Source organism: Podarcis liolepis (assembly GCF_965112155.1).
Source record: "Podarcis liolepis genome assembly, chromosome: 5".
NCBI lineage: Eukaryota > Metazoa > Chordata > Lepidosauria > Squamata > Lacertidae > Podarcis > Podarcis liolepis.
In genome coordinates this window covers 38320851-38333999 of record NC_139556.1, presented here as the reverse complement: position 1 = coordinate 38333999, position 13149 = coordinate 38320851, and the positions used below count along the sequence as shown (strand labels likewise).

Here is a 13149-nt window from a genome sequence, read left to right as displayed (position 1 = left end):
AAGTGAAAAAAGACTTAGAAATTTGGCCAAATTTGAAGCTTTCACTGCTAGGCCGTATTGCTGCGATAAAAATGAATGTATTGCCTAGAATGTTATTTTTGTTTCAAACATTGCAAATTTTGGACAAAATGGACTGTTTCAAGAAGTGGCAGAGAGATATCTCCAGATTTGTCTGGCAGGGCAAGAAGCCTAGAATAAAATTTAAAATATTAACGGATGCAAAGGAAAGAGGCGGATTTGCCCTGCCAGACCTTAAACTTTACTATGAATCAGCAGCTTTTTGCTGGTTGAAAGAATGGCTACTTCTGGAAAACGCAGACATTTTGGATTTAGAAGGTTTTAATAATGTATTTGGATGGCATGCATACTTGTGGTATGATAAGGTCAAAGCACACAAAGCATTTAAAAACCATATTGTCAGGAAAGCATTGTTTAATGTTTGGATAAGATATAAGGACCTACTGGAAAACAAAACCCCAAGGTGGCTGTCACCGATGGAAGCGAAAGCTCAGAAAAAGCTCAATATGGAGGTCAAATGGCTGAAATATTGGGAAATTTTGGAACAAGATGGAGATAGACTGAAACTGCAGAGTTTTGAGAAATTAAAAAAACAACGTGCGAGACTGGCTTCATTATTATCAGATAATGGAGGCATATAATTTGGATAAGAAAATTGGCTTCCAGGTGGAAAAATCAAAATTAGAAACAGAACTGTTAGAACCCAAAACTAAGATTTTGTCAAAGATGTATAACTTGCTGTTTAAATGGAATACTCAGGATCAAATGGTGAAATCTGCTATGATTAAATGGGCACAAGATGTTGGACAAAACATTATGATAGCTGACTGGGAACAGTTATGGACCACAGGTATGAAGTTTACGGCATGTAATGCTTTAAGAGAGAATATTATGAAAATGATATACAGGTGGGCCATGACACCAGTCAAGCTTGCAAAAATCTATCACTTGCCCGACAAATAATGGGAGAGGAGGAGCAACACCTTGCTGACCTGTTCTTAGAAAACATTCCAGACCTTCCATTTCCCAGAACCCAGCGAGCCTTAAAAGTAGGAGAGAAAGAACTCAAAGACAGAGGGCACTTAGCAGCCCCCGTACAGCAGGTGATGATGATGGCGAATGAGGAAGTGGGAGAGAAGGGAGGGTGCAGATTAACAGAGGACAACACCATTATCCAAGAGGCTGGGGTCTAGAGCCTCTCTGTGTTTGAAATGAAAAAGGACTGTAAGAAACTTTTCCTTGTCTTTATATTTCCTGGGCAACCAGTCAGAAGCTTCTGGAAACTATGAAAACAGTTGAGAAAGAAAGCATCATCACACACCCAACATTTGCCTAATGATAAGCCTGTACAAAGCATTATAATGTATGGAAGATGATCTGGCCTGCCATTCACTGGTTACCAAGAGCGGCTCAGAGCCCATCTGCAAAACCGCCTGCCTAGGAGGGCAAATGGACCTCTCAAACTTAAAACTTATATTCTATGAAATGCAGGGGGAAAGGGAGGTATTCGTACAAAGACCATAGATAGTTTATCCTCCCCAGCTTTGGTACCAGAAATGTAAAGCCCCTCAAAATCTGCATAAACCCCAGCACAGTGGTTCCTCAAAATTACCAACCATGGGCTGCTTGTAAATTGCTGAGGTTTCTGGTGGACCATTTAATTATATTTTTCCTGCCTCTGACTGCAATTGTACTGTGCTGTGATAGTTGTTTGTTATATTTTGATGGCTTCGTTTATTCCTTATATTGCATTTTCATGTATTACAGTTGCATGCCATAGAATTCTGTAGAAATCAATTGATAAAGTGTTCTAGTCTGCTGCAGACCACCTAAATAAAGCTCATAGACCACAGGTTGAGAGAATCCTTGCCAAGGGGATGGATTGTTTTCATTTTCTCAAATCTCCAGGGCCTGATGAACTGCATCCAAAGGTAAACAATAAGTTTTTGGATGTAATCTCAGTTGCTGGAGGAAATTGTGTGCCTCCTCCCACCCCTAGCCGCATTATCTCCTTGTCAGGACAATGATTCACAGCAGGGGTTCTTGACCATGGACCGCTAGGCCATGGCCCCCTAGGCTTCCATGCGTGGACTTTAGGGGCCCCATGAACCAGGCACCAAAAATTATTCTCCCTCCCTTTATCTCCTTCTCGTGCCTTAGAAAATTGTCTTTGTGAAAAGAATTCTGCAAAGGGGCTCCACTGATTCTCATCAGATTCTAAAAAGGGCCTATGAGCACCTGTGCTCAAAGGTTAAGAACCACTGATCTACAAGGAACAGCAAAAAACATCTACGCTGTGGCTAAAAGATGAGGCCTTTGCAGAGAGAAGTATACTTTTGCAGTGCAAGGTCAATGAATTCCACTACCAATTGTGTCAATGCCAAAAGGTAGATTTTATTAGAAGACGAGCAATAGGTAATAGAAACAAGAATCAGTTAACAAATTGACCATAAATACAAGTCATACAGACCAATGCAGTGTCTACAATCTCAGGGAATATAAGCAGTTAGTGACTTTCATAACATTTTACTTGTACTTCTGCATAAGATAGAATATATCAGGGTATAGTTTCTTTGGAGGATCCAGACCCCATAAAAAATCGCCATGCTGCCATTCAGGAATATTCTTATGGAAAACTAAATTAGAGATTCGAGGAAGCAACAGCTGGATGTCCTTTCTGTTTATTACAATATCATGTCCACCATACCACACAGCAGTTGGCACAACCATGTCTTCGATTTGATAGAATGGAGGAGTGGTCTGTGGATGAAAATATCAGAATGATTAAAACGGTCTTCATCTGCCAATCTTAGATTTTACCTGTTTTCTTAGCTGTCTGATGGTTCATATGCAGAACCATCAAAACTCTGGGATGTGTGACCTATGTATCTGGAAAATGCTTCCTTGAGCATTAGTATCAGATTTTCTTCACCATTGTATTAATGAATCTGTCACGTATTAATTGTTTACTGTGCATTCTTGATTTATGTGTAGGACAACTACTTGACTGGATTGAGCATAGGATATACCAACATTGTGGGATGTACAATGACATTGAGGATGTGTATCAGGATTAATGTGCATGCCTGCTAAAGTTCAGCTTGGCACATTTAGGCTCTGGACTTAATCGTCTTTCAGGTAGCAGTGAGCAGGCTTTAGAAAGCTGCCCATATGACTTCAGTTTTGAAGTTCTCAGAATATTTCTTTTTTTCTGCCATTGCATGGCTTCACAGCTGCTTCTACAAACAAGATAACTGTTTTGAAGCTATATATATACATACACAAACACACACATGCTGAACATGTGCAGCTTTATATATTTAAAGCATTTCAAACATAGCACCACCCTGACTATAGGAATAAAACTGAGTTTGCTTTTGCTGCTCTGAGGTTAAACACATCTCCTTGGGAATAAGCAACATTCTGATGTAAGAAAAGGATAATATGATTTCAAAGTAAAAGAAAAGAAAAGAAGATCTCTAACCACATAAATGCCAGGGTGGTCACCCCTGACTATAAAATCTTCGTTGGAATACTGCATGCTGGCCATGGTGCTGGAGTCAGGCTGGTTTGTCACTGCCAGTGCTATCTGGTGCTCTTTAGGTGATCATTTGGGCTGTAGAATCTGGGACCTCAGCCATGTGGTCCAGGCATGGCTGCACAAGGAATAGTGGGAAGCATCAAGGGTTTACCAGGAGAGGGATGGGATCTAGGTTTACAGTGTTGGTATCCATCTGTCTTGGGAGAGAATGGAGTGCGTTTCCAGGGGTGAAGTCCAACCACTGCACTAGCAGCACCAAAGTGACCTGGGCTACCCAGACAATAAGACCACCATCTCAGCTGCACTGATGTGGTCCAAAGGAAGTAGAGCAATGCATTTGGCACCAGCTTGGCTGCAGAAGGTGCTGGAAGGAGGCATACAAGGCCCCACCCAACTGTCTCCGAATTTGTGCCTGGTTTACTCCTGAAACTCTGGTTTTCTTCTGAAACTCTTTACCGTATTGTATATAGCTTTGTTCTTGCTGCCATAGTCAAAATATTTCAGTTCTCTTGATTTAAAAACCTATAAAATAAAGGGGAAAGTACAGAATTTTCAAATTTTTAATGCAGGCATCTTTATAACATACAGAAAGAACCCTGTCCCTAATCCCTGCAAAAATTGTGAAAACTTTTCTTTAAATAGATAGTTTTAATAGATCTGTTTTTTTAAATACAATCTGTTTTTAGCAATATTTTGCATACTTTGCTAATTAATAAGTAAATGATATTGGAACCCTTATACAATCATTTCAAAAATCAATCCTTAATGTTCGCTATCCTAGTAATGGCCAAACTGTGTAAGCTAATGAGAAACTGCAATGTGCAAATTAAAACTTAACTATCACTTCAGATATAATGAATAAAAAATCACTTGATGTTTGAAGTTTAAGAACTACTCTTTAGGCAACATAATTGAATAGTTTCTCTTTATTTCTTCTTTTGCATGACCCTATTTAAGAATATTTTCTTTTGCTTTCATTGGCATATTATGATTGTCAGTTTCTACACCTGTAGACGCATATCGCATGTAACCGGGCAACTACACCAGCAGTAACTCAGAGCGACAAAGATCCTGTGAGTGGCAGCTTGTCATATACCATTTATTGCTATATTGTTTTTCATTTACTGTAACTTTCCTGTCACCTTCTGAAAATTTAAAAAAGAAAACCCTTAAATATTCACACACATTAAACATTCACTTGAACATTAAATGGCCTCTAAATTTTGAAATAAGGAAAAATATGCATTAAAGCTCACCTGGGCCAAGTGGACCATGTTTTTTACAGAACCATAATCAGGAATAATTCCAAAATACGCATCTATTCGGGTCTGTGGGGGGAAATAAGTATGGAAATGTTTTTAAGAATCGTCTCCTATCATTCAGAGGGAGGAATGGATGAATTGAACTAGCAAAAAGATCACAAGCATTAGAGCAATACAATATCCAAATACCTTGAGAAATTTAAAAGGGATATTGCATAAGAAAACATACATCTCAGGAAAGATGTGGTTGTGAGTTTCATGCCGATTTGCATTTTTCAAAAATATAAATATACTATTTTAAGCATCATTCCGTGGTCAATAAGCGCAGGACACCTTTGCCCAGCAGCCCTGTGGCCCACAGATTGCGGAAAAACTTTGCTCAGTAGCTTGTTTGTGTAGTGGGCTCATGGGGAAAAACTGTCCCATGAGCCCTTGCAAAGAAGATTGGAAAGCCTGTATAAGGCTGCTGCCTATGATACTCAAGGCCAATTTGCCATGAAAGCTTCCTACCCACCCACACTGGGGTTAGAGCATTCACTGAGCAATTTGGGTCACTGATTGAGAGGGCAAGCAAATAATCTTAAATAACTCAACCTGATTGGCACTTGCTTTACCTCTGTGAAATTATGGCCTTCCTTTGTTAGGTGAAGAATGTTGTTTGTATGAGGGCATGAATATCACTGGGTAGAATCAACACGGTATAAGGGGGGAGCCTATAAGGGACCTGAGGTGATGATTGATCATGGCACCCACAAGCTTAGTGTTGGAGTATCTGCCCAGATGAAATCTGCACCCTGGTCACCCAGTGAGACCTTACTTGCCTAGCTTGCACCTCAGAAAGAATCTGAACCACACTGGCTGACTCTCATGTAACAGATTTGGGGTAATCCAAACCCAGCAGATCCATTCTATCAACACGGGGCTTCTGGAATGATCCTGGGATCCAATGCCATGCCAACCCTTACCCTGTCTGCTGCTGTCTGATTTTATCCCATCACCATTGTACAATCTTGTTATTTTGCTGCAATCTATGGGTCACATAATGTGCCTGTCTGGAAAATAGTTCATATATTATTATTATTTTTTCTTGAGACCCATCTTGTGAATTTCTTGAAATTAAAAGATGGGCTATAAAGATTACAAATAAATAAGTTGTAATGTAAGTTGTAATGTCCTATTTTTCATCTGTTACAATTAAAGCTACAAGATCACTGTGTTCTGATGTATAGGGAGTGGCTGCTTTGTATAGCTCCAAACACTGCTAGATGTCAGGCACAGAATGTCCTCCCCTCCCTTCGGGAACTTCACAGATAATAATTAATGAACAGTTGATAGGTTTATAGTCCTTTGATTACAACATCATGTTACAAGCACAAATATACAGCTATCCGCAAGGAGGGCAGTTGGCTACTCTGAATCCTCCTTCCAACTTCCACAGCATTCAAGGCACCAACGGGAAGTTCCGCCCCCTCTCTGCCTCCTTTGCTCTCTGATACGTTCAAACCTCCGAGTCCATGGGGGGGGGTCCCCCACACTCTCAATTGATGTCTTGACTAACTGTCCCCTCCCTTCTGGTTCCCTTGTCATTATTTCACAACTGAGTAACTCCTCCCTAAGCTGTTCAGCTTCTGACTCTCTCTCTGCTTCTGAACACACTGTTGACAAGGGGAATGACTCTTCCGCCTCCAGCTCTCCATCAGAGAAAAGCTGGTCTGTCATAGAATGCATCCCACAGTCCTCGTCTTCAGACCATTCCCTGACTCTAGACTACAAGAGCAACTTGCTGCCATGTTCTGCCTCCATGGACAGAGGCAATAAAACTTCTGAACACAAGTTGCTCTTGAGCTCACATCCTGCTTGAGGGTTTAGCCACCTGACTGGCTACTGTGAGAACAGGGCACTGGACTAGCTGGGCCATTGACCTGATCCAGCAGGTTCTTCTTAGGCTCTTAACTGCCCTCATCCCTGACCCTTCGACAGGCAAACAGAGATGAATGGGAGTTGGAATCTGACACCATCTGAAGGGCCACCAGTTTCCTACCCCGTGAGATATCAACAGATAAAGAAAACAACAAAAGCTATATAGTTTATCCCTTCTGTAATATACCAGGGTCTCTTCCACAAAGATTCTTCTCCATTCTGGCTCAAACATGTACAGACATCGTCACTCAGTTACACATTTAGGTCTCCAATGCTATACAGGCATAACTTGAAGCATGTACTATTGAACTCCATCATGTTAGTTACTCAATATGCAATCCAAAGCATGGTTAATTTATCTTTAAATATTAGAATAAAATATATTGCTGTTGTGGGGACTGGAGTATGGTATTTTGCCAATATGTTTAGCAAAATAAAGAGTCAACATACCACGTTTAAGTTATTTGGATTGCGTCCGGAGCCAAGGAACATAAATTGGATGCAAATCTCGTCCATTACTGGATAGCTACAAAACTTGGCAATCAGTCTTTTCAATTTGTTACTTAAAAAGACAAATTCTTTCTTCCCCCATATCAGCTGTAAAATTAAACACACATAGAAATCTTGGTGATTCTCTTTAGAATTAATTTCCAAGCATTTAGAATTAAATTAATTAAACCAGGTATAGCATGACACCCCCCCACCAATGTATAAGCTTGAGGGTTGAACTGCCCATATCACTAAATTGATTATGCTAGAAGACTGCATTAACACACTCGGGAGTGCCCAACTTCGGCATGCACTACACTAATGATTCCTCTGCCCCCTGTCTCCATGCATCACCCCAGCCCCCTCTGGGCACCACCCAATACGGCCGCTTCCACAGTCTCCATGCGCCACATCTTGTTGGCTCCGCACTTCACCCACGACTGGACCAGGCCTGAAATCCAGAGGAAAGGGAGTGGGTGGGACAATGGAGCCAGTCACAACTGCAGCAGGCCCTGTGGGGCCTTTGAGAGAATGCATGGGCCTCCCAGGAGCCCCGTAGTGCCTGCTACAACTATGTCGGACTGCTTCACGCCATCCCACTGCTGCAGTCCAAGGCAGGCAGCACGCAGAGGTGGCTTACCACCACAGCGGGCAGAGGTGGTCTCAGAGGCAGTGGGTGGCAGTGAGGACCCCAGGGTCCCATGGGTTTGGCGCCTATGAAGACACTACCAAAACCTATGAGAAATACCTACTTTCATTAATCCATCAGGAAGATTGCAAAATAGCACTGCAGGTCCACTGGTGCCCACAAATGTGTAGATAGGAGCCAAAGTCATGAAGAGCTTGACTTTCTGAGTAAGCTGTGGTCTGAGTGAAAAGGCAATTAAACCTGCCAAAGAGAAAGAATTCCAGAATTCAGCAGCTATTCCAGATAAACCAGAGTCAATATGCACACTCAGTCTTTGGGTCTCTCATACTGGGGAATGGTCTTATCCAAGTGGAGGAGCGCATTCATATGGATTCAACCCAGGTGTCTCAAGGTGGAGCTGGGAAAGACCCAAGAAAGCTAATGCCAGTCAGTGTTGACAATGTTGAGATACAGGAACCAACGGTCTGACTTGATACTACAGCTCTCTATGTTCCTATATGCTTATCTGCAACCAGTTTGCAGAGGCCTCAAAACCAATACCAAAAACAGCATTTCTGTTTCGGCTTGTTGATCCTTCAATCTGAATTATTAGATTGGAACTATACCTGTGATGCAAATTTTGGATTGTAAGAAGGTTTTAAAATTAAGGGCTCAGGCAGTAAATGGATTCCATTCATTTCATATTACTTACCAAGTGTCCCACCCTGAGAGTAGCTGATAAAATACAATCCTTCTTGCTTAGTTTTCCGCAGGATAAAATTTATTGTTGCTGGAATGTCATATATCGCAATTTCATGAAAGCTATAGAACATTACAGAAACAAAATGCAGGTGAAGTTTTCTCCCCTTAGCCTACTGTTACATTAGTAGAGTACACTATTAGAGGTGTGTATGGACTCTGCCCCAAATAATGAGGTGAATTGGGATTATTTGGGCGGTGATCTCCCATTCCTAAATGGGATTGTGCCTTTAAAAAGAATGTTAAGTGAGTTAAAGGTGTGGCTGTCCACCCACCGCTGACCCATTGACATCTTTGTATTGCTCCAGGTGAACCCAGACCCAGGCAATCTAGAGCTTCATCTACACATTCCCAGCAAATCCCAGATTGGCCTGATTCAGTTCAGGATCTAGGATTCATCCAGAGTGAATGCACAGTCCTAGTTATGATCCTTATCTATATCTCAGAGCTCCACAAATTCAGCCTGCATGAATATAGAGAAAGTCATGCATTTTGTCATGTTAATGTAGGCTCTAAAAATAACAAGAAAGGGAACCATAGTCCACCATTTCCCTTTTTTGGAAGTCTTTCCAGGACTGAAGCACTTCTGACACAACAGAAGGAAAAAAAATATGTTGGTATCAGTTATAATTCAGAGACAGTAATTATTACAATTGTCTCAACTATCCAAGCTACAAGTTGTGCCTTTATACCTGAAATTCCAAAATGCTTCTTGGTCAATTGACAGAGTCTTGTGTCTTCTAGACCAGCTGTTCCCTCTAGTATTTATTATCCAAACATCATAGCCAGCATCTGCTAGAGCAAATCCCAGGCTATTCTTGGGAGGATTTATAATCCAGGTCCTACCTTCACCCAAAACACCATGTACCAGTAAAACAACTGGCCTAGGACCTGGTGAGAGGGGAACAGAAACAAAGTGAGCATTAGATAATATTGTTCTCAGTAGGAGTTGTTGTTAGCCACTTAATATAATAATACATATACTGCTTAATGCTAGATAGATCTCTAAGTAGTTTACAAAATACAAAAACCCAATACACATATAAGCATCCATAATTACGTAAAATATCCAGCAAAACAATTCATTAAAATAATGCAGCAAGTAAAATAGGACACTCAGATCAAGAACTCACAGTAATGCCTGTGTAGGCAAGTCATTCCTTTGCTTTTCAAGAAAGATTCCATAGCTTGCAAAGGGCTGTTAGAAAAGGAACTAATTCTAGATCAAGTTGAACATGACCAAAAAGGAACTAATTCCAGTTCACATTTGTCCACTTACAAAATGAACTGTTTCATGTTCAGTTCAGATATTAGTTCAAATTATCCCCAACAATTTTTTATCAGCATTCAGAAAGTTACAAGCTGCTGTGCTGATGTATAAAATATAGGCAAATAAACATTAAAACACATGCAGTTGGATGTGACTTATTTTCTGCAACAATTAGGAACTTTAAGCTTAAGAACTTCTAGGCTATGCTGAATCCTTTCAGTACACTTCCTTAAAAAAACACCAACCTGTTACATTCCAAATTTACCTCTCTTCCCAGAACTGTGCATTCCATAAGGAATTCTGTTTGCTTGCAAGTAGTAGCCATCCTCTGTCAAAATCTCATGCTCTTCACTGGGGTATCCCCAATATTGAATGATTTCATTCTGCAAGAATAAAGAAAGGCTCGGCAGACTGAGACTTCTATTCTAAATCTAGATGTGCTACAGGGGATTTTAGTTACAATGGTGCTGAGGAGAAGAGAAAAAAGTCCAGATTCTGCCTTTGTCCCCTGCTGGCTGTAATGAACAAAAGCAGAGGAGGCGCAATCAATACACTATGTATTAATCATGTAACAAAATATGTCATTTGTCCTTGGAGTCAGCTAAATCCATCCATTGCAATCTATCAAGCCCTCTTTGGAGTAACTCAGGCAGGCTCGGAAATGCTTCTGTGAAAAGCAAATGCTTTGGAATATCACTTAAAAGAAATATGTACAAATTATTTTGTCCTAGCAATAGCCTGTTGTTTTCAAATGCATCTGAACAAGCAACTCACAATAGTCATGAATTCTTGGGGATTCAAGTGCCGTTTCCTTAGGAATTCTTCTGACTCGATTGTCTGTTGGATTAAACACGCCACTGCCAAAAGCAGCCACATTCTTGAGGTGGTTCGGACAGGTAATGGCCCCAGTTTGCGCCTCATGAGTAAGGATTTTTCCACCGTATGTGCGTTTCTTCATATCACTTCAAGCTCCAAGTTGCTTCAGAGCATGATTAAGGCACTGGCTCATACCTGGCTGTAAATTATAGAGCATCTCCCACTGAACATGGAGAATCTCTTGCTGAGCTTTTGTTTGGTGGAAGGATTACTTGAACAAAGTTGCCCAACTTACTGGAGGCTGAAGGAGCAACACAGTCTGAACAACACTTCCAGAAAGACTCCATGAAATGCAAACAAAATGCTTACTACAACCAGTGCTCTTGTCTGGTCGGAGCACACTGGAATGTGGTTCTAGCACGTCTCAGATAAGAACTTACTGTCACAACTTCATGGGGAGTTCTGACACCTTTTTTGGGGCGGGAGGAGGAAGCACTATGGCAAAGGCTCACAGAACTTAATCCTATTAAAGTGAAATGGCTAGCCCCTCACCTGAAAGGCTGAGTCCCAAACTGAAGGAGAGCAGCAATTGTGCAAATGAAGCAATGTCACAGCAAACCAGCTCAGATGGAAAATGAGATGGTTATGAAGAAAATGAAAATTTGGGCTGTATGAGATCAACTGCACACCTGAACCAAAGATAATGGGGATTTATTGGAAATATGCCCCACAGAACTTGTTGGGACTTTCTTTGAATAAGCAGGCATGGAAGCAGACAATCAATCAGATGAGGAATTAATGACACCAAATAGCAAGCTGGGAAATTGTTATGTACTGAAGTTCTGACCCTGGGCCAGCAGGGGGATACTGTAGATAGTTTTCACTCAGGTCCACATATGCAAATAAGGGATTGAAAGTGATGTTCAGTGATTCGATAGTTACAGAAAGTGTTACAGTTGCGTTGTAGTGGAGCTCTATATAAGCAGGCTGGCTGAACCCTTCAGTTCTGTTCTGGCCTGTGAATAAACAAGAGCTGTTTGAAGAATCGCTGTGTCGTCTGATACGTTCACCCACAACTTAACAAAAAATAGAGTTCTCATTGGAGTCTGAAGATGCTGGGAATTCCTGTTCCCTGGACCATTGTCACAGACGAGTCTGTTGCTGCTGGGATACTGGGAAATGGGGTCTGCAGCACTCCATGACTCAATCAATTAAACTGTGTGGGCCTGGCTAACATGTTTGCAATTTATTTTAAAATGGTACAATACACTTTAAACTTGCATTGGTAGTGTGTAAAACCTACTATTATATACAATGGGATGCAAGTCTGTTCATTTTTTACTTGATTTTACTTCAATACAGTAATGCAGAACACTGTTAAATGTATAACTTAAGACTGCAAGCCAATAAAATGCAAGACAAAAGTTATGTCAGCAAAATATAAATTTAAAAGCGACATGGAAGAAAGTATTTTTGCTTACCTGTTCCTGTTCATTAGTAGCAACCAGGTCTCAGACACTGCAGAAGACCTAGGTTGTAATCAGCTACAGAGAACAATATCTGTTTCATCATACACTATTGGAGCAGATCCAGAGCAACAGAAAAGGTTTCAAAAAAATATCATCACACACTGAGCATTTGCCTAGTGATAAGGCAGGACTGTACCAAGCACTGAAATGCATATTGCAATTCCTTGTTTTATTTAAAAAAAATGTAGCCCACTTAGATACTTATTTTTAGATTAAGTCATATTTATATTGTAGAGGAATTGCAATAAATTTGGGTTGCCGAAGAAAGGAGTGGTTAGAAGGATATAAACTTGATCTCATATTCTTATTGTTCAGTTTAGGAAATAGTGCAAGTTTAACTATGATTCACTTGTATGGGGCATTAATAGAGAGCTCTGCTCAAAATACAAGCTATGCTTAAATACAGTTTTTTAAAAGTTGCTGCAACTGGAAAAAATACACCACCGAAAACAGACTGAAGGGTTTTTGCTTACCTGTTCCTCTCCACCAGAGTCTGAATTTCAGCTGGATGCTGCAGAAGTGTTGAAGGGAATTTTGCTGCATATGTTTTGTGAATAATTATGGTGGCATGCAGTACCCTGGACACCATTACACATTCAACCTCTGAAATATGTAGGTTAAGCACATGAACTGTGAGGCCTACGTGGATTTTGTAAGCAATTGATTGTGGGTGTAATCCTACACACATTTACCTGGTAATAAGCCACCCTAATCCACTTGATCTTACTTTGGGGTTGGCATTCATATGATTTCTCTCTGTGTGTGTGCTTTAATTCACTCTTGTTCCTTTCTAGATTCAAATTAAATGAGACCTAGAGGTACAAAGGCCTTGTAAATTAGAAAGTTTTGATGAATTGTAGATTCTACACAACATGAGTATCCACTTGGCTAGACCAAGCAGGGCATTTCCAACCAAT

At 40.6% G+C, this 13149-nt stretch overlaps 1 protein-coding gene across 5 annotated transcripts; it reads right to left on the bottom strand.

Annotated features, from left to right (window-relative positions):
- Nucleotides 1–2387: 2387 nt before the first annotated feature.
- On the bottom strand, nt 2388–12847 carry LOC310706824 (lipase member M-like). 5 transcript variants are annotated; one of them, XM_083503154.1, is made up of 9 exons: nt 12185–12847; nt 10153–10270; nt 9310–9508; nt 8571–8680; nt 7983–8119; nt 7192–7338; nt 4816–4887; nt 4016–4081; nt 2388–2778 (listed from the first exon to the last, which is right to left on the bottom strand). In XM_083503154.1, the coding sequence occupies exons 2-9, from the start codon at nt 10172–10174 to the stop codon at nt 2545–2547; spliced, it is 987 nt and encodes a 328-aa protein (XP_083359280.1). In that variant the 5' UTR covers nt 10175–10270; nt 12185–12847; the 3' UTR covers nt 2388–2544. The 5 variants fall into 5 exon arrangements, with proteins under 5 accessions (XP_083359280.1, XP_083359281.1, XP_083359277.1 ...); XM_083503155.1 differs by lacking the exon at nt 12185–12847 and adding an exon at nt 11551–12167; XM_083503151.1 differs by lacking the exon at nt 12185–12847 and adding an exon at nt 10662–11249.
- Between the last annotated feature and the right edge of the window lie 302 nt (nt 12848–13149).

Coding starts and splice junctions, on each gene's coding strand:
- LOC310706824 (XM_083503151.1), bottom strand. CDS start 10,808: ATGAGGCGCAAACTGGGGCCATTACCTGTCCGAACCACCTCAAGAATG. Junction 9,509..10,152: donor GCACAGTTCTGGGAAGAGAG/GTAAATTTGGAA, acceptor CCCTCTCACCAG/GTCCTAGGCCAGTTGTTTTA. Junction 2,779..4,015: donor ACAAAGCTATATACAATACG/GTAAAGAGTTTC, acceptor TTTCATCCACAG/ACCACTCCTCCATTCTATCA.